Raw genomic sequence first — 22,180 nt, forward strand, 5'->3', positions numbered from 1 at the left:
ACTCAATCTTTCACATATTTAGAGTTTAGGACATGTGTCTATACATAATTGGACACGTTTTTACGTGGTGTTACATCCTCACCCCCATAAAAGAAATCTCGACCCCGAGATTTACTGAAATAAGTGAGGGTACTTCTGTCGCATAGTGGACTCGACTTCCCACGTATATTCGGGACCTCTACGAGCATCCCATTTGACCTTTACTATTGGTACTTGCTTCCTTCGGAGCTTTTTAACCTGACGATCCTCGATCGATATAGGTCTTTCAACAAACCTCAGACTTTCATCAATCTGTACGTCTTTATGAGACATAGCTAGTGATTCATCAGCTAGACATTCTTGAGATTACGGATGTGGAACACATTATGTATTCCAGTTAGCTCCTCAGGCAAGTTTAGCTTATAAGCTACACTGCTGACACATTCGATAATCTCGAATGCTCCAATATACCTAGGGTTTAACTTGCCCTTCTTACCAAAACGCATCACGCCTTTCCAGGGTGATACTTTCAGTAAGACTTTATCGCCAACCTCAAACTTTAGAGGTTTTCGCCTCTTATCAGCATAACTTTTCTGCCTATCTCTGGCAGCCTTCAGGCGATCACGAATCTGGATAATCTTATCCGTCGTTTCAAGGACTATATCAGGTCCTAATAACTGAGCTTCTCCTACTTCTGCCCATCAAATAGGCGTTCTGCATTTCCTACCATATAATGCCTCAAAAGGCGCAGCTTGAATGTTTGTATGGTTGCTATTGTTATAGGAGAACTAGATCAAGGGTAGGTGGTCATCCCAACTACCACCTAAATCAATAACACATGCACGAAGCATGTCTTCCAATGTTTGACTTGTACGCTCACTCTGTCCACCTGTTTGAGGATGGTAAGCAGTACTAAAATTCAACCGTGTGCCCAAAGATTGTTGGAAACTTTTCCAAAAGTGTGAGGTGTATCTGGTATCTCTATCGGAGATAATAGACACTGGTACTCCATGAAGAGCTACAATCTTATCTACGTACAACTGGGCTAACTTATCGGAGCTATGAGTCTCCTTGATGGGTAAGAAATGTGCTGACTTAGTCAGTCTATCTACAATAACCCATATGGTATCATTTCCATGCCTTGTTTTAGGTAACTTGGTTATGAAATCCATGGTTACCATCTCCCACTTCCACGTAGGGAGTTCTGGTTGTTGAAGTAGACCTGATGGCTTTTGATGTTCAGCTTTAATCTGAGCACAAGTCAGGCACTTAGCTACATGTGTGGCAATAGATTTCTTCAAACCCATCCCCCAATAATTAGCCTTTAAATCCTGATACATTTTGTCACCTCCAGGGTGAACTGAGTACTTGGAGTTGTGTGCTTCTTGGAGAATTACATCTCGAAGTCCTCCATGAATAGGAACCCAAATTCTTCCGTTCATTCTGAGGATTCCATTCTTGCTAGGTGCTAACTGCTCAGCAGTTATACCCAACTTTTCGTTTGGAAGGTTAACCTCCAAAACAGCATCTTTCTGTGTAGCTAATAGTCTTTCATTTAGACTATTCTTCAGCTCAATGCTCTTGGCATTGATCCTGATTGGTTTAACTCTTTCCTTTCGGCTTAGAGCATCAGCGACCACGTTCGCTTTACCTGGATGGTAGCGTATCTCGCAATCATAGTCATTTAGAGTTTCCATCCAGCGGCGTTGTCTCATATTGAGTTCCTTTTGATTAAATAAGTATTGGAGACTTTTGTGATCCGAATAGATCACACATTTAGTTCCATATAAATAATGTCTCCACAACTTAAGTGTGAATACAACGGCACCCAATTCCAAATCATGGGTGGTGTAATTTTTTTCATACACCTTCAGTTGTCGTGATGCATAGGCAATCACTTTGCCACGTTGCATAAGTACACATCCCATACCAGTGTGTGAAGCATCACAATATACGACAAACTCTTCAATTCCTTCGGGTAAGGTCTACATCGGAGCATTGCTCAACTTTTGCTTAAGAATCTCAAAAGATTCTGGTTGTTTTGGACCCCAATCAAATTTCACATTCTTGCGGGTCAAAGAAGTTAATGGTGTAGCTATCATTGAGAAGTTTTCAATGAATCTCCTATAATATCCAGCTAAACCCAGAAAGCTGTATATTTCTGTAGGCGTTTTTGGTGCTTCCCAATTCATAATGGCTTCTATCTTGGCGGGATCAACTTGGATGCCACGCTCACTAACAACATGTCCAAGAAATTGGACTTCGCGAAGCCAGAACTCGCATTTGGAGAATTTAGCATACAACTTCTCCTGTTGAAGCAATCCTAAGATACATCTAATGTGCTTCTCGTGATCAACTTGGCCACGAGAATAGATAAGTAAGTCGTCTATAAAGACAATGACAAACTTATCTAAGTATGGCTTGCAGACTTTATTCATGAGATCCATGAATGCTGCTGGTGCATTAGTGAGCCCAAATGGCATCACTAAGAACTCGAAATGTCCATACCTCGTCCTGAATGCTGTCTTAGGCACATCTTCAGTTCTTACTTTAAGTTGATGAAACCCAGATCTTAAATCAATCTTCGAGAAATAGCTCACCCCTTGGAGCTGATCAAATAAGTCATCGATCCTGGGTAAAGGATAACGATTCTTGATTGTCACCTTATTCAATTCACGATAGTCAATGCATAAGCGCATTGATCCGTCCTTCTTTTTCACATACAATGTTGGAGCTCCCCAAGGCGAAGAGCTGGGTTGAATGAAACCTTTATCCAGTAAGTCGTCTGGTTGAGTCCTGAGTTCTTTCATTTCAGTAGGCGCTAAACGATAAGGAGCTCGTTCAATAGGCGCAGATCCTGGAAGAATGTCTATCCTGAACTCTACTTGCCTCTCAGGAGGTAGTCCAGGTAATTCATCAGGGAAGACATCATGATATTCAGAAATAATTGGAATATCTTCGATCTTAGGCTTCGGTTCATTCACAGACACTTGTGCCATGTAGATGACACATCCGCTTTTCAAACACTGCGATACCTTGAGAATAGACACATTGCTGGGCAACCCGTATTGCGTATCTCCTTGAATAGTGACTGATTCGCCAGAAGGGGTTTTGATAATAACTAGCTTTTTATCACAGGTAATTTGGGCTTGGTTATGCGACAACCAATCCATGCCTAAAACTATATCAAACCCAGCCAATTTCATTGGCAAGAGGGATAGTGGGATAGAATGATTCTTAATGGATATAGAACATCCATCAAGAAGAGTGGAAGCTGTTTCTAAGGTACCATCGGCAAGCTCTACCTCATATTTTATGTCTAGAGTCTTAATAGGCAAATTCAATATCTTACAGAACTTATGGTCTACAAAAGACTTATCAGCACCAGAATCAAATAAGACTCTAGCATAATTATTATTGATGAGGAAGGTACCTGTTATGATGTTCTCGTCGTTCACCGCTTCCCTCGCATTCATCTGAAAAACTCTTGCATTGTTTTTCTTCGCCTCCTCGGGCTTCTTAGCATTCTTGGGGCAATTGGTTTTGATGTGCCCCTTTTCATTACAACCATAGCAGGTTGCATCTTTGATATTTCGGCACTCAACAAACTTGTGCCCTTTCTTTTTGCAGATCCCACATGGTTTGGCCTGTGGGTCTTGGTTGCACTTTCTAAAGTGCCTTTTGTGACATATCTTGCACCTGGGCCTATCATTTGACTGCCCCTTTTTGGAACCAGAATTCCCTTTGCCCTTTTCGTTCGACTGAGGAGACTTGTCTTCCTCTCTTTTCCTCTTCCCTTCATCGGTAACCTTCTTCGCCCTACTCCTCACAACATCCAGAGTGAGGGACAAAGATAGATCCACAGCAGATCTATAAGTGGCTGGCTTAGAGGCCTTAACATTCCCTTTTACTTCAGGGGCCAAACCACCGATGAAATGCGCAATGCGTTTGGGTTCAGGAGTGACTAAATGTGGTACAAGCATTGACATTGAGTTGAAGCTAGTCACATAGGATCTACAATCCAGATCCTTCATCACTAAGGTGAGGAAATTAGTCTCTATCCGCTCGACTTCGTGCTGAGGACAATAGGTGTCCTTAGCCAAATCAACAAACTTGTTCCACGAAATATTGTCTAAAGGAACCTTCCCAGTGGCTTGCACTAATGCTTTCCACCAAGTGAGGGCATCGCCCTTGAAGGATTGTGATACAAACTTCACTATATCCTCTTTAGCACATCCGCTGATGTCTATCACAGTCTCCATCTCATCCAACCATTTCATGCAATCGATTGCTCCCTTTTCTCCTGTAAAATCCCTCGGTTTACAGGAGACAAAGTACTTATAGGTACAACCTTTGGTGTACCTGGGAGTCGGCTCGAGGACAATCTGCTTCTTTGGCTCACTACCCTAATTAGATGAGTGCTGAGACTCACTTTTCTTATGAGTATGAGATTGAGAATGGGACTTTGAATGAGTTTGAGATCAAACAACACTTGGCTCTTTAAATTTAGCATCCACCGCCTGCGTAACTGATGCGGTGATCATTGCTTGCAGTTCGGCACCAGTGATATTAATCCTGGTGTTGTTGCCTTCTGCAGGATGACTGTTTGCTTCATCCGAGCCAGCCATTTTTCAATACTATATCAAACAATGATGATATTTAAATTATATAGTAAATCATCGCATTGATGATCAAATGGTCATGGTATTATTAAACCATATAAACCATTTTAAATTAATTAAACCATAATTTGCCTAGGGTACAACAGAACCATAATAAGCAATTTATAGGATATAATCCTTTATATTTATTAGACAGAGGATATAAATCACAATTGTCAATGTCATGGAAGACATTTTTATTTAGCACAAGGCTCGTCTCGAAGGACATTTAGATGGCACAAAAGGCCTTGTCACATGGATGATTAAAACATAACCAACGATCTCTTGGATCATTGATCTTTTAAGGGTCGAACATAGTTCATCGCCTTTTTGACAAGAAGTTTATAAATAAAACTATCATTGTCATTATTACACCTTTGCTTATAAGCATACATCTCAAATGGATGCTTTGGTGTATACATCATATTGATGTTTCTCGTACCGCACAACCAAGAATGTTAACATGTTTTCAGATGTTAACAGAGATTTATTGTCTTAAAAAGGTTGTACCATCATAGCCATTTTAATAATTTGGCTAGGTTACACCTCTAAGAAAATTTCCTTGGCAGATCAATAAAAATTGAAATGATAAGGCATGATGATGTATTAAAGTACATAATTAAAATCCAAAGAAATTTCATTAAACATTAAACTACTACAAGTGCCCTAAACGGGTCTTAAAAGAACACACTGCCCACGCAGGGGCTACAGAAATAGAAATAAGTCCTCACAGGGACCAAGTACTGAAAATAAAATGTCCTCGTAGGGACTTGATTGAAAAACAATACAAAATAAGATAAACAACTTCCTCCTTCTTCTTTCCTTTAATAAGGCTCGCAAGGCCCTCGAGGAAGCTATTATGTTGCTTCTTGGTTTTGTTTGCCTCATGCTCAACCCTATCTAACCTTTCCAGGATCTCCTGAGTTTGCTGCTGCTGGGGAGGAGGAGGTTGCTGGTAAGGCGGGTATTGATAACCCTGCACCGGGTATCCAGTTGGATAAACTGGAGGGTAAGAAGAAGGGTAAAGATGATGGTATTCTGCAGCTGTAAGGTACGGATCATGAGTTCCATAATCTGATGGATATCCCGTTGGGTTTTCAAAAGGGTTGTACCCAGAAGAACCTGGGTAAGTTGGGATTGGGTTGTCAAAACCCATTGGCGGTGGTGGTGGTGCATAAGAAACTGGTGGAAGATCGTTCTCCGGCACCGCGTTTGAGGGTCCACCCATTTGGGGGTCCTCGGGAATAGGAGGGTAAGAACTTGAACCCTGAGGAGAACTGAAACGAGGTCCTCCTCGCACGGATATCCATGCCTTCCTCCTTCGCCTCGGAGGCTCGGGAGGTGGCTGTTGAGGCGGCTCCTCAACAGGAAGTGGTGGAGGTGAAACTGCTTGAAGCTGGGGTTCAACCAAAGGTGGTTGAGCAGGAGAGTTTTGGTACGAAGGAGTAAAGTACCAATCATACGCGGCCATCCTCTCTTGGTATGAATCGGGCCCACAGTACGGTGATCCCTGAAATGGGGAACCGCTTTAGATGCTAATTGGGTGGCCCGGTGTTCCGGTTTGCATTTCTGGGTCTGGGTCGTCGTCCATCTCCATTTCCTGAGAAAAGTGATCCTCAGGGCCCAAAGGGTTGTAGCCCAAGAAGTCGTTGACATAATCATTCAGATTAAACTGTGTCGGGGAGTAGGTAGAATCCGAATGATGGAAAGAATGAGAGTGCAATGAATGGTAAGATTGGTGAGACTCATGGGAGTGATGGGAGTGTTGAGAATGTTGCGAATGCTGGGGCTCGTCTGGAACAGGCATCCCGAAGGATGGATGGAATGAAGTAGATGAGCTCAACGAGATAGAATGTCTCGCTGACTCGTAAGAGTGACCCCAATGGTCACGGGAGTCAGAACTGGAAAATGATGCAGACGGGGTGCGTCGATGTGAAGGTCCTGCTGATGGTCCCCCTCGCATGGGACCCTTTCCTTTTCCCCTAAATCTTGGCGGCATTGAAGCTGATTTCACCTGTCAAAACAAGTAAAACAAAACAAAATAAAACATAAACAGCATAAGAAAGTTAAGAATAAATCCTAGGTCATTTGCCTAGACTCGTGAGTCTAAGGAATGTGCTTATTGTGTCATTGAGATTAAACACAAAAGGTTAGTGTTTAATTCACTCAATGTTGGCTCTGATACCAACCTATCACACCCCGATATTTCCACATATTACCGGTGGGCCCGGTGGGGAGTATCGTGACGTAGTTGATATCGTCATTGTCAATACACACAATATAATAGCACAGCGGAAGGCTTGGTGAATAAACTATTACAAACCATAATGTCTGAGTGTTCGAGTAAATAAATATACAGACTGAAATGTAAAAGATCCACAAGCGGATCATAAAAAGTACAAGGAAACAAAATAACAGACTCCAGGTATCTGTGGATTTGCAAGATCCTCTTAAGACACCTAATAGCTCCAGTCTATTACGAGAGGTACCTGTCAATCAGTCTTTAGAAAATACGTCAGTATAAACTGGTAAATACAATTAACTGACTATTTTGAAAACATTTATGAAAATTGATTTAAGTGCACATGGCACAATCTTTTATAACTTTGGACAATTATTTAAAAATAATCTTGTATACAAATTTATATGTTTGTCATACAATTGGAGCCGGTTGGAAGCCGGTCGTGATTAACCAACTCACCACTTATAGAACCCACAAAGGAGTTATCCCCAATATGTGGGTTTATATTTTAGCATTTGCATCTGTCAGGTGTATGCCTACAGCCCGTGCATAGGTCGTGGCCATTTTCAAATGAAATGAGCCAAGGATATCTAGGACACGGTTGAATTAACCCCCAGTGTTCATGTTATCAAACAAAACAGATTAAAACGGGTTATACAATTTATTAATCACAATCCGATTAACTGATTTCATACCCGACCAAGTGGTATTATTATAATACCATATCCCAAGCCCGTATAAGGAAAAATAAGTTAAAAGTATTTACCTGAGCTAAAGTTAAAGATAACTCAGCAGTATAATCCTAAAGCTTCTTGATAGTACCTTCTACTGGATGCTACTAATCTGTATGGAAGGTTTAATAACCTATTCGGATGCTTTAGCTAAGTCAAAGACTTAGACCGACTAGCTAGAAAGAAACTTTACGGTTCTAAATGCTAGATTAAGCGGAGACCGGAATAGAATGTGGTTTTGACCCGACAAGCTTGGATACTTGTATTATATGGGTAAACTAAACACATTCTGGAAATTGAGGATTTAATGATAAGGTTTGACCCGTTTCGGCTATTATACGTAAACTAGTCACGTAAACCAATCCGAACGCGTAAAGGCGTAACGGGTAACCAAAATGCATTATATACGGATCTTAATTGTTATTATGCTTAAAATATGTTAATACATCAGTAGGATGTTAACATATATGCCCAAAAAGTAATTTAAACCAATTTAAGTCCCATAAGGGCATTTTGGTAATTTTAATGCTCATAAAAGAGTTTAAATATTTATCTGAGTCTCAGGTCTGATATAATCAGTAAAAATATGTATTTTTATAAGTTATAACAGTAGGGTATTATATATATGTGAAATTTATCTTTTATAACCAAACTATGCACCGTAGGGGCATTTTGGTAATTTCACATAAGCTTTAAAGGTCAAAATTTGAATTCTGAGTTTAAAACTTTGGCTTACTATTTAATTACATAAATTAACTTAAAACATCAGTGGATAATAAGTTTTATATGCCAAAAATAGTTTTGACTCATACTATGCGCTTAAAATGCTTAAAAGTCGGTTTTAAGCGATTTTCGGGTTAAAATAGGAAATCTGAGTTTTTGATCAGTTTATAAAGTTTAAAATATTTTACTTATCATATAAAATCAGTAACATAAGGTTTGGTATCAAAATGTTATGTAAAACTCGTTTTACACATGAAAAGGGTAAACCCGACAATTACCGAATCAAAGTTATAACCCTATGTTATGCTTAGCCTAAAAATAAATAAAAATCTTCAAAAATCCCAAAATATTATTTTACATCAGTAGGTAAAAAGCTTGGTATCAAAATTTGGGTTTAAATAGGCTATATGCTAATTACGCCGTTTAATTATTAAAAAGCTTTCTAATTACGCTAATGAGCATAACTCCTAATCTAGACTTCAAACTAACGTCAAATTTTTAGGTCAAGTCTAAATATTAGTAGCAAAGGTTTTTGTCCACTCACATTGCTAAAAATCTCATTTGTGTGTCAAAAGGGCGTTTATGGCATTTTTAAGCATATTAACGATCAAGAGCATATAATTCAAACCACTAAGAATCATGCAATATAACTTCAGAGGGTTATACTACTGAGTAATGTGGTCCTAATGGAAGCTTAAAACATGGGAGAATTAAGCTTGAACGGGTCAGAACTGAAAGTCAAAGCAAAAGTCAAGCTTTTGCGATTTTCGGTTATAAACTGACCTTAGACTGTTAATTGTCGAGTTAGGACTGATAAAACATGTTCTAATACTAATTACTAAGTCATTAGAGTGATAAAATATAATTTAGAACTCCTGTTTTATTAATTTAAATCATTTTCAAATATTCTGTCCAGTTTGACTTTTTGTCAAACTAGTTTGACCCGACAACTAACTAGTCAAACGAGATAATTAGGAGGTGCCCTTTTAGGGGTTAATCACCTACCTTAATATGGTTCCATAACCACTTTCGTTTTGATCAGTGGTTAGACCATATGTGATTAAAATGAAAGTCAAATCTAATTTACGACAAGTTTGACTTTTCGGTAATTAAGCTAATGTTGGATCATCGTGTGACCCGAACGTGCCAATCAAAAGAGTTTACAATCCATATCAAAGGCGGAATCAGTGATATAGACATGATAACAACTTGATTCTCCCTTATTATCTTCTTTTTATTGATTTCAAAGCTTTTACAGATCAGTTGACAAATCGGCAGCACCTCGGCTCTGAAATCGGAAAGTTACAAATGAATCATCAGCTCAGGTATTTATAGACTGGGTATTTCGCACGAAACCAACACACCTCATTTCGTGCGAAATGACTTGGTACCATTTCGTACGAAATGACTTGCTCATTTCATGCGAAATGACTCATGTACATGCAAATCCTAATTTCTAACCTGCTGAGCACTGGTTTATCCTATCTAGACTCAAGACTCAAGACTCTATAAAGACGAAGTGAATAGACATTAATGCACCAACAGACTCCCCCTTGGATGTTGACGAATTCTTCAAGATTAAGTCTTTGGTTGTCTTCAGTCTTGATCTATCTACACTCTTTTCCAATTTGTTCTGACACTGTAAGCTTCCTTCAATCTCTGTCTTCAAACTCCCCTTTGAATGTTGATCTAGAATTTTGACTCCCCCTTTCGAAGACTCCCCCTTCCGATAAGCTGGGACTTGAATTCTGGGTCAAACTTTACACGAACTTAACCATGGGGATTGCTGCTTTCACAAAACCTATTACCTGCTTCTCAAAAATCTGACATTAAAAACTCTTGACTTTTGACTTCTTTTGTTGTTTTATATCAGTTTATAGAAATCCACTTAAGTTTCCAGATCCAAGTTAATGACCCTGGATACTTAATTTATCTACCAAGTCCAACTTAATGACCTTGGTTGATCTGAGACAAAATCAAACTGGCTTTTGTTTAATCAATTTCAAAAACATTATTTTGAAAATTACAAGTTTCAACTTAATGAACTTGTTTTGACTTTTCATCTTTCAGGTTTTAGTATAATAAGCTCCCAACTCATCTTCCAGCTCAGAAACTTTCTGCATCTGCTTCAAACTGCAATTCTGAAGATCAGCTTTCCACTTTGGTTTGTCGAAAAAATAAAGCAGAAATGTAAAATCTTTTTGGATTTTTAATAAAGTTTCTAAACTAGAATGCAATGAAATCTTTTTGAGTTTTTGAATATTAAACAGAAATAAAATGCAGTAAATGTAAACTATTTACAAACATATTTTTGGTGAGTGTGTTAGGGAATCATATCGGCAATTGACAAGTTAAAAGTACCGTTAAGCTTGATAACATACTCAGAATTAAACAATTCGCTTAGATTCTCGATATAATGATCCATTTTAAATTTTCACACAAATTTCAATCTGCTCAGGATACGAATTAGGTGTTTTAGAGACTTAGCTTATACGCGTGTACCATCTCAGAATATGCTCCCGTATCCAGACTATTATATTCAGTCTTACAGTTGAGTGCACACTAATGATATCTGTAAAGGGGAAAATGCGAGACCATGAGAGCTCAGGCTAGAACTTCCGTTCGTACAGAGAGATGATGGCTCGACTTTAGGTGGGTCCCCTTTGGGGATCTTTTAATTCAACAGCACCTGATTAGCATTTTGCAATGTTTCATCATTTGTTATGTTGAGGGTGAGCTTTAGGAATAAAGCAAATGCAAAGCATTATACGAGGACTAGGCTATTGCTTCCACAAAATCAGAAGTCCTGGTATAATACCCCAGATATCATCACGTACAAAGACCTAGTATGTCAGAAATAGAGTCTTTCAAACAAGATTTCAGGGGTTACCTATATATCCGAGAGATGTTCCCCACGAAATAAGCAAGTGATGATTTAGGTTTATATCCCGAACAAACCTACTAAATGTGTAAAAACCTATCGGCACATCATCAGCGAGACTGCTTAATGCTTTAAAACTTTACATTTCTTTAGCATACCGTAACTGTCAAGCCAATGTACTATCATTTTCCCTTTTTACACAAGCTCTTTTTTAGTTTTCTATTGTTTTTGGAATTTAAAATATCTCATGTTTTTGGATTTTTGAATTTTTACTGTTTTTGTATTTTCTGAAAATATAACCTAACTCCCCCTAAATACCAAAACAAGTAAAAAATCGACAAACCATTGCAGATTGCTTTTCAACATCATCTACAGTGGTACCTTCATCTACGCCAAGAATCTCATCCGACACTGATAAAAGCTTCATACCATTCAGTTTTAAAAGGTATTAAAACGAGTTTTATCAAATGCTTTGGTATGTAAATCAGCTTTTTGCTTGTCAGTGTGGATTTTCTCAATTCGTATCAACTTCTTCTCGAAACAATCTCGAATGAAGTGATGACGAATCTCAATGTGTTTCGTTTTAGCGTGATGAACCAGATTTTTTGTTATATTTATCGCTGCCTCATTCATTATCAACAAAGATAGGGGTAGTAAGAAATTGCAAACCGTAGTCGCGCATCTGTTGCTGGATCCACAAGATCTGAGAGCAACAACTGCTAGCAGATACATACTCGGCTTCACATGTGGATAAAGCTACAGAGGTCTGCTTCTTACATTTCCAGGTGACCAAACGTGGTCCGAAAAACTGACATCCCGCTGTTGTCGATTTAGCGTTAACTTTGCAGCATCCGAAATCGGAATCGGAATACCCTTCGAGCGTGAAATCGCCTTTTTTTGGATACCACAACCCTAGTGATGGAGTTCCTTTCAGGTAGCGCAATATCCGTTTCACAATCACCATATGCGAAGCTCTCGGGTTAGACTGAAATCTTGCTGCGAGGCAGGTTGGGTACATGATATTGGGTCTTGAAGCTGTCAAGTACATCAGCGATCTGATCATGGAACGATACATTGTATCATCTACCTTCTCTCCGGTGAGATCAGGGTTTATCCCATGGTTCGTTGCTAACGGGGTGGAAGCTAGAGTAGATCCTGACATCCCAAATTTCTCTGAGATATCATGAACATACTTCTTCTGATGTATGAATATTCCCTCGGATAATTGATCAACCTGAAGACCCAAGAAGAATTTCATCTCACCCATCGATGACATTTCGAATTTTTGCTTCATAACTTTTTCAAATTCTTTGCACAAATTTTCATTTGTTGACCCAAATATGATGTCGTCCACGTATATTTGAACTATCAGAAGATGTCCGTCGACCTCTTTGATGAAGAGAGTGGCATCCACTTTTCCGCGGATAAAGCTGTTGGCAAGCAGATGTTGAGACAATGTCTCGTACCAGGCTCTCGGGGCCTGGTGTAAACCATACAGCGCCTTATCCAGTAAATAAACCTTGTCTTTGTGGATTGGGTCGGTGAAACCCGGTGGCTGTCCGACATATACCTCCTCTTTTACCTTCCCGTAGAGAAAAGCCACTTTAACATCTAACTGAAAAACTTTAACTCCTTTCCACGATGCAAATGCTAGGAAGATTCTGATCGCTTCAAGTCTAGCCACGGGAGCATACACTTCGGTGAAATCTATACCCTCCTGCTGACTAATGCCCTGGACTACAAGTCGAGCTTTATTGCGAATAATAACCCCTCGGTCATCTCTCTTACACTTAAACACCCACTTGGTGTTAATCTTCCTGTGACCATCAGGCAAGTCTACCAATTTCCACACTTCCAACTTCTCGAATTGACTCAATTCTTCTTGCATAGCATTGACCCAAGAATCTTCAATTAGCACCTCTTTGTATGTTCGTGGTTCGATCTGCGAAATAAAACAACTTAGTGAAAACTCAGTTTGTAAAGGAGCAACTATAAAAAAAAAACAAGTAAGGCCTTGGTCAATTTGTCGTCTTGTGCGAACGCCTGATTGTAATTCTATAATAATCAACTCCTCTGGATGGTATGAAAGAGTTCTTGGCATCACTTCGCCTGGAACATCTACCTCGCCTTCCAAATTTGTGACATTATGAGTTGCATCTTGTTCACTGACTGGAATTGTTTGACTTGAAGTCTGGATTTGCTCCCCCTCAGAATCTGAATCACCATGATCGAATATTGGCCTATTATCAGATTCTAGATTATCATTGACTACCGTCTGATTATCAGGAGCATGTTCTTGTTCTGAAGATTGCTGAATAACATCATGTTCTTCAGCATTACTTGGACCGGCTTCATCGTCATTTGAAGTTTGCCGTTGACGCCTAGAAGATTCTGCTGGAAACCTTTCTTATGATGACTCATACTCTCTTAGAATATCCAACTCGTCAAAGAACTCTGGTTCTTCTTCCATGTCAAATGAATCCCACAAAGTATCGTAGTTGAAACGCCATGAGTCGCTGGGATTCTGCGGTGGCATTGTATAACCTTGACATTCAACATTATGAGCTTCAATAATCCGCTTCAAGCTTGGAACAAAAGACTCGTTTCTGTGGACTTGAGTAACCCACGAATATTCCTTCGATGCTCTTTAGACCAAACTTTCCAAAAGGCTCTAGAACAGTACAGGGAGACCCAAATGGCTGCAGATACTTCAGATTCGGTTTACGGTTGTTGATCCGCTCAAAACATGTCTTGTTGAATTTTTTACAGTGAGAACCCGGTTGAGAGTATAGCAAGCGGCTGACACTGCTTCTGCCCAAAAGTTGACTGGTAGCTTTGAATCAGCAAGCATCGTCCTGGCCGTTTCGATAAGCGTCTTGTTCTTTCGTTCAGCTACTCCATTTTGTTGCGGAGTGTAAGGAGCACTAGATTCTTTCAATATACCTCTCTCATCACAAAACTCTTCCATCTTGTTGTTCTTATACTCTGTACCGTTGTCACTCCTGATTCTTCTGATTTGTGATTGGTACAAGTTTTCAATTTTCCTGAACAACGCCATCAAACTTTTGAATGTCTCATCCTTTGTCTTCAGAAATGATACCCACGAAAATCTGGAGTAATCGTCAGTTACTACAAAACAGTAGAGATCACCAGTTATACTTTTGACGTTCACTGGACCAAAAAGATCCATATGAAGTCTCTCTAAAGGTCTTGAGACTGAGTTGACTTCTTTTGAGGGTGTGATTTCTTCTTTTGCTTGCCTTTGATGCAGCTAATGCACTCCCCTTCCAGATGGAAACTTTTCAAATGAACACCAGTTACTAAGTCGTTGTGTACCAAGTGATTCATTTTTCGCAGGTGAATGTGGCCCATCTTTCGATGCCACAACTTTGATTCTTTTTCCGTTGCTTTTGACATGAAGCAATGAGCCTTACCCGTGGTAGTAGTAGCTACGCTCATATCCAACACGTACAGATCATTGACTCTTGGTGCTCTCATGATAACCCATTCTTCGGGAAAAACAAATCCTGGTTTCAATATCAAACATTCTTTGTCTGTGAAATGCTTTGTATACATACAATCACAGATCTGAGATATGCTCAGAAGATTGTTTTCAAGCTCGGCAATGTAGTTCACTCTTTCAAACGTGACAATACCATTAGATAGAGTTCCTTCACCAACTATTCGACCACCTTGATTTCCTGTGAAACCCACATATCCTCCATTAAACCCTCTAACATCGTACAATAGGGTTTTCTTCCCCGTCATGTGCCGAGAAGCTCCACTATCCATAATCCAACGTGAAACGGATCTAGGAAGCTCCTGCACATATTAAAAATACTTAGTTAGATTTTGATGCCACCCAAGCCTCTTTTGACTCAGGTAGCTGGACATTGATGACAGTCCTTTTGGTGAACAACGGTGGAAAATTCTTGTCATTCTTCTTTAAGCTCTCTTCAGATCCAACCTCAACCTCTTTGTATAAGAAAAACCCATCTTTCTGAGGTTGAACAGATGGTTGGTCTTTCTTTTGAACATCCTTCTTTTCAGAATTGAGTATTTGTTTTTCAAGTTTCTCATAGAAAATCCAATGGAACATTCATCTTTACCGGTGTGGTAGAAGATGATTGTTTTTCCGACTCTGAAACCTTTGGTTTTGGAGAACTTGTTTTCTTTTCAACAACTTTTGGCTTCCATGTTTATTGAGATGATGCAACCCGTGTGTAAAACTTGTCATTTTTAGTTACCACATTCTTACAGGTTCAGTTTTGATTTTGGTGTTTCCATTTTTCAAAACTTTCTTCTCAACAACCATTGGAGCTTTACCTTTTGCATCAACTTTCTTTTTCTGACTCTCAACAATTTCAGACTTAGGCTTTAAGTTGGTACACTTTCGTGCAATGTGTCCAACTTGATTGCATTTGAAGCATATTCGATTATCAACTACCCGACTTGTGCCTTCAGTCTGAGGCTGTGAGGCCTTCTTCTCAAAGAATTCTTGATTTGATTTTGAAAAAATTTCAGACTCTTCGTCAGAAAGTGAGCTTGAGCTCGAACTTTTCACAAAACCCTTTTTCTCAACACACTTTTTGTTTTGAACATTTCTTCTTTGATAATTCTTTCCACCCTGATATCCACCCGACCATCTGTTTTGGTTGTTGTTAGAAAAACGCGGAGGTACAACAGGTTTTTTATAGTAAGATTTATCTTTTTCAAAGTTCAATTGTCTCTCAAAATGTTTCAAACCTTCGATTTCAGACACATCAATCTCAACCAACTTGAACACATTTTTCAATTTCCCAACATTCACATTCTCCAAAGGAAAATCACGATCCGAATACAACTTATCAGATCCTCTCATCTTGTACATCACAAGATTAGGTTCTTCACTTAGGTTTTTTTTGGATTTTAATCTCGGAATATATTTATCCAAAAAACATTCATCATCCTCAGTAGTGTCACTTTCAGACTTTAAAACATTTTCAACCATGCTTTTCACAACTTCAGATTGGACACTATCTTCATCGGATGATGTAGTGAATGTGACATCAATCGTGTCTGGAAGCTTAACTTCATTCACCTCCTCATCAATTACCATCCCTGATTTTTTTCTTTGAAAAATTATTTAACACTGGTGGTGGAACCTGATGATATCCAACCCCAGTTCCATCCGAGTATACATCTTTGCCTGCTTTGTTCTTCCCAATTGGCTTAGGAACGATATGTTAAAGAACAAAACTTGCGGAGTTGTAACTGTTAAGTTTCAGCTGGATGCGTTCATTTTCAATTTTAGCTTCTTGAAACTGAAGCTTCAACTTAGCAATCTCATCCAGTTGTTGGTTAATTTGCTCTTCTTTTGCCCTAAGAACTCCGGTGAATTGCAAATTTTCTTTGCTTGTTTTACCATTTCTTTCATCAGAATCTTTTACCGTTCGTTTTAGCTTCTCAAAATTTTCTGAGAGTTGACGATTTTCATGAATTAATTTTTTGTTTTATTTCCTAATTCTTTCTACGTCAATTTTATCATTTTCGATTCTCTCAGTTAATTCTTTTAATCAATCATTTGAAGCTTTTAACATTTTGTCACGGTTTAAGATCTGATTTTCAACATCTCTGACTCTTCCTGTCAGCTCTTCGGTCTTTTTACCGCTAAGGTAAGCAAGTTTACTACAAACTTTGCAATCTTTCATGCAATTTTTGTAGTCACTCTCAATCTTTGCTTTTTTACCTGACTCATTGGTTGCATCATTCAGACTGACCTTGCTTTTAGACTCAGTTCCAGAACCAGAAACTACCTCTAACTCTTTCGCCGCAAGCACTTTGTCATCCATTTTCTTCAAATTTTCAGCTGTGAATTCTTGTGACGTGTCAATAATCCCGTCATCAACTTTCTTTGGTTGTGGCTCCTTCTCTTTTTCTTTTTCTTTTACTTCAGCTTCTCCTCCTCCCCACCACATTCTTTGTCTTGTCACACCCCCAAAATCCACACGCGGAGTACTAACGCTTGGGAGCGTGACTGACCAGTATCAAGCCATCAATCATATCAAACATAGCATTTAATAATAAAAGTGGATAAAGTAAATCATCACGACATGATTGATGTTCAAAACCAAACTTTGTTTAAATAGCGGAAGCATAATAATGAAAACCCAAAATAAGTTATAAGTTCAAATATTGTTCACGATCCATATCCCACAACGACCTGCTCCTCCCTGTGCAAGCTCCATAATGTACCTAAGGTCCTGCAAGGCATGCAGCAGAGAGTCAACAACTAGTTGAGCGAGTTCACAGTAAGTAAGTTCAGTAATGGTAATAGTATAGTAAGCATTGCGTTCATTCATTTAATCAAGTATCGTATTAGTTCGTATCGCAGCCCTCTAGGCATGTATACGAAGATTAGGGAAAGTTCTCAAGTATTCTAGACTATGTATATTTGTATCGCTGGCCACCCTGGCATGTGCGCGAAGTTTAGTATGTATAGTTCGCAGCCTCCCTAAGGCATGTGTGCGAAGTTTAGTCATAATATCGCAGCCAACCCTTGGCGTGTGTGCGAAGATCAGTTCAAGTAGGTATACTAGTCTAGCTGTGTCTTATCATTTACCATCCTCACCCTGAGGACTATATCATTAGGTTCCGTTAACTATGTACGCACGAAATAATCATCCAATCCCATTCCCACCCTGGGAACCCCATGCCTTGGCTGTGTGAACTCACCTTGGGTTGCTCGGCAGATACACAAAGAGGGTTTCCTTGAACTAAAGTGGTCAACCATGTCCTAACAGGGTTACCATACAAGTCAGGTTCGTGTATAGCACGTATAAATCATAGCAACACGTAAAGCACGTAAACAGTCAAAGCATAACATTCACCACTTGTGCGTCTCGGATGGTTGGGCCATTGAGCTTGTGCGAGCCCAACCATCTTGTGCGTTATAAATGCCTAGCGCAAACATCACCCGGCCCAAAATATAACAAATCAAACATAAAGGTCTCGGCCCAACAACACGTAGTGATTTTGTGCGGTCGGACGGACTTGTGCGATCCTGATTGGATTGTGCGATCCGATCGGGTTGTGCGCTTATGACTTGGGCTTCAAGGCCCAACAGTAAATAAGCATTCATCATACATGTGCGGCCCAAAAGCTATCAAGAATTATAACTTGTGCGATCCAATTATCTTGTGCGACCCGGTAAGCCTTGTGCGACTGAAATCTTGGGCTGTCCGGCCCAGGGCTCTAACAGTCCAAATCTGATCGATATCCACGGCCCAACACAGGCCTTGTGCGACCAGGCTGCACTTGTGCGACTGAACTGTTGTGCGATTCTAGGTGTGTGTGGTTTGGACTTGTGCGATCGCTTAACTAATTTCCATCATTCAAGCAATCGGTTACACTAATTCAAGGTTTCCATACTTATCATTTATCAATTAACAAGTTATCAGTTTCAAAACATGATAGATTTCGATCAAACAGGGATTCCAACATCAATTCTTATAACCCTAAATCATAACCAACCATGAACAACATCTTATAACATAACGATTTTCATGAGCATGCATCATCACATTCAACCCGAAACATATAGCACATCGACTGATTTTTCAAGCATCATCAATTACCATTTGATTTATATCATACAATCCGATTTTTGTGAACACTAACCATACATGTGAGCCGATTAACAACACACTATTAACTATTATCATAAGCAACCATGTTAACAAGAATCCTCGGTTATCAAGCAAGTATCTCTAATAACATCAACATATAATCAATAACATCAACATACAATCAATAACATTAACCACTAACCAGATTGAGAGGAGAAAGGGGAATCGGCCAAGTCAAGAGCTTCGAGAGGGAGAGAGTTGTGGCTGCCGTCGAGTTTGAGAGAAGAGAAAGAGAGTAGGGTTTCTTGTTGTGATAGTGTTTTTGTAACAAATGAGAAAAACAAGTCCCTAAGGGTGTTTGTACGCATAAGAGGAATGGGCCGGCCCTTGCTTGGGCCGCCCTTGAACCGTGTGCGAGCAATGTGGCCCAACTTGGGCTTGTGCGATTGTTGTGTGTGTTGTGCGATTGAATACATACATACAAGCATGCAATACACGTTACACATAGTATCATTCAATACTCATTCCCAAGCACGTGTTAACATAACATTCACATAACATTAAACCAAACAATGTAGCACACCTAAGCATGTAACGTTACACGATAAGTCTAAAGTACGAGTTGTCACATTATCCCCAACTAAAAAGAAATTTCGTCCCGAAATTTGGTATGCACTCACTGAGGAAGCTAGATAAGTTCAATCGTTCACTGGTTTTCCTGGGGTGTCACATCCTCCCCCCGTTGATCTGGAATTTCGTCCCGAAATTCCGAAGTAGTAGCTTCAGCCTCAGTAGTGGTTGCATTGGTTCCGAATAACTGGGGGTACTTTTCTGTCATCCTGTCTTCGCGTTCTCAGGTGTACTCTGGGCCACATTTGGAGTTCCAACGTACTCGAACAAGAGGGATTCTCTTGTTTTTGAGGACCTTCACATCCCGGTCCGTGATTTCAACTGGTTCCTCGACGAACTGCAACCGCTCGTCGATAGTGAGTTCCTTAAAAGGAATGATAAGGGTCTCATCTAATAGGCACTTCTTCAGATTCGACACGTGGAAGACATTGTGAACTGCCCCGAGTTCAGCTGGTAGGTTCAATCTGTAGGCTACCTTGCCGATTTTCTCAATGATCTCGAATGGTCCGACATACCGCGGATTTAGTTTGCCCCGTTTGCCAAAACGAACTACACCCTTCCAGGGTGAAACTTTTAATAAAACCCGGTCCTCGACCTGAAATTCCAATGGCTTTCTATGCTTGTCCGCGTAGGCTTTCTGACGGTCGCGTGCTGCCGCCATGCGTTGTCGTATCTGTGCTATCTTTTCCGTGGCGTCCACTACAATCTCTGGACCCGTGATCTGACTATCCCCCACCTCTGCCCAACAGAGAGGTGACCGGCATTTACGTCCGTACAATGCCTCGAATGGAGCGGCTTGTATGCTGGTGTGATAACTATTATTGTACGAGAACTCCACCAAAGGGAGGTGCTTTTCCCAGCCGTTGCCGAAATCAATAACGCATGCCCGAAGCATGTCTTCAAGAGTTTGAATCGTTCGCTCAGACTGCCCATCCATCTGAGGGTGATATGCTATGCTCATGTCTAACCGTGAGCTGAAGGATTTGTGCATCGCTTGCCATAACTCTGACGTGAATCGTGCGTCCCGATCCGAAATAATGGACGTGGGCACCCCGTGCCTCGAAACAACTTCTTTGAGGTAGATGTCTGCGAGAGTGGAGAACTTATCCGTTTCCTTTATAGCTAGGAAGTGTGCAGACTTGGTGAGTCGATCCACGATCACCCATATAGTATCATTTCCCCGCTGGGATCTAGGCAGGCCTGTAACAAAATCCATGGAAATTTCTTCCCATTTCCATTGCGGTATCTTAGGTTGTTGAAGTAGGCCAGCTGGTTTCTGATATTCCACCTTGACTCTCGCACAGGTCAAGCATTTTCCAACGTACGTAGCGATGTGGGCCTTCATGCTAGGCCACCAATAAGTAGTCCTGATGTCGTGGTACATTTTGTCCGACCCTGGATGTACCGAGTAACGAGACTTGTGGGCTTCGTCCATCACAAGTTCGCGTAGACCGCCATAATGTGGGACCCAAATACGCCCCGTTACATAGTAGGCACCGTCTGCCTTCTGTTCCATTCGTTGTCATGAGCCGCGTAAGGCTTCAGCCCTGACGTTTTCTGGTTTCAATGCTTCTGCCTGAGCATCTCGTATTTGTGCTGGAAGGCTAGACTGAATCGTAAGCTGTAGCGCTCGCACGCGCCGAGGTAAAGTGTCTTTCCGACTGAGAGCATCAGCCACAACATTGGCTTTGCCTGGATGGTACTTGATAGCGCATTCGTAATCGTTCAGTAACTCGACCCATCGCCGTTGACGCATGTTCAAATCCTTCTGCTTAAGAATATGCTCGAGACTCCTGTGATCGGTGTAAATCGTGCACCTGGTACCGTACAGGTAGTGTCGCCATATCTTAAGCGCGAAAACAACAGCTCCCAGCTCTAAATCGTGCGTCGTGTAGTTCCATTCATGAATCTTAAGTTGGCGTGAAGCGTAAGCAATAACCTTGTCGCGCTGCATTAACACACATCCAAGTCCCTGGATGGATGCATCACAATAAACCACGAAGTCGTCCATGCCCTCTGGCAAAGAGAGGATAGGTGCACTGCAAAGTCTATCCTTTAAGTGCTGGAAAACAGTCTCCTGGGGCTCTCCCCAGTGATAGGTGACACCCTTCTGTGTCAGTAGCGTAAGTGGCTGAGCAATCTTTGAGAAATCCTTGATAAACCGTCTGTAGTAACCCGCCAAACCCAAGAATTGGCGTATTTCCGTTGGCGTACGTGGTGCAGGCCAGTTTCTGATCGAGTCTACCTTGGATGGATCGACATGGATCCCATCCTTGTTCACTACGTGGCCTAGAAAATGGACTTCCCGAAGCCAGAAGTCGCATTTCGAAAACTTAGCGTACAGCTGTTCCTTCCGTAGGAGTTCCAAAATCAATCGTAGGTGCTGCTCGTGCTCCTCCTGACTCTTGGAGTAAATCAGAATGTCGTCGACGAAAACAATGACAAACTTGTCAAGATAGGGTTTGCACACCCTGTTCATAAGATCCATAAATACGGCAGGTGCGTTCGTTAACCCGAACGGCATGACAAGAAACACGTAGTGGCCGTAGCGAGTTCTGAATGCTGTTTTGGAGACGTCTTCCTCCCGGACTCTCAGCTGATGATAACCTGACCTCAGGTCTATCTTCGAATAGTAGCACGACCCTTGCAACTGGTCGAATAAGTCGTCTATGCGTGGAAGGGGATAACGGTTCTTCACCGTTACTTTGTTCAGTTCACGGTAGTCG

At 40.6% G+C, this 22,180-nt stretch overlaps 1 protein-coding gene across 1 annotated transcript; it reads right to left on the minus strand.

Moving 5' to 3' along the window:
- Nucleotides 1-5,367: 5,367 nt before the first annotated feature.
- On the minus strand, nt 5,368-6,111 carry LOC110907045 (leucine-rich repeat extensin-like protein 2). The gene has a single exon (XM_022152076.1). It carries the CDS (start codon nt 6,109-6,111, stop codon nt 5,368-5,370), a length of 744 nt encoding a protein of 247 aa, XP_022007768.1.
- Between the last annotated feature and the right edge of the window lie 16,069 nt (nt 6,112-22,180).

Source organism: Helianthus annuus, chromosome 16 (genome assembly GCF_002127325.2).
Source record: "Helianthus annuus cultivar XRQ/B chromosome 16, HanXRQr2.0-SUNRISE, whole genome shotgun sequence".
NCBI classification, from domain to species: Eukaryota; Viridiplantae; Streptophyta; class Magnoliopsida; order Asterales; family Asteraceae; genus Helianthus; species Helianthus annuus.

Coding starts and splice junctions, on each gene's coding strand:
- LOC110907045 (XM_022152076.1), bottom strand. CDS start 6,111: ATGGCCGCGTATGATTGGTACTTTACTCCTTCGTACCAAAACTCTCCT.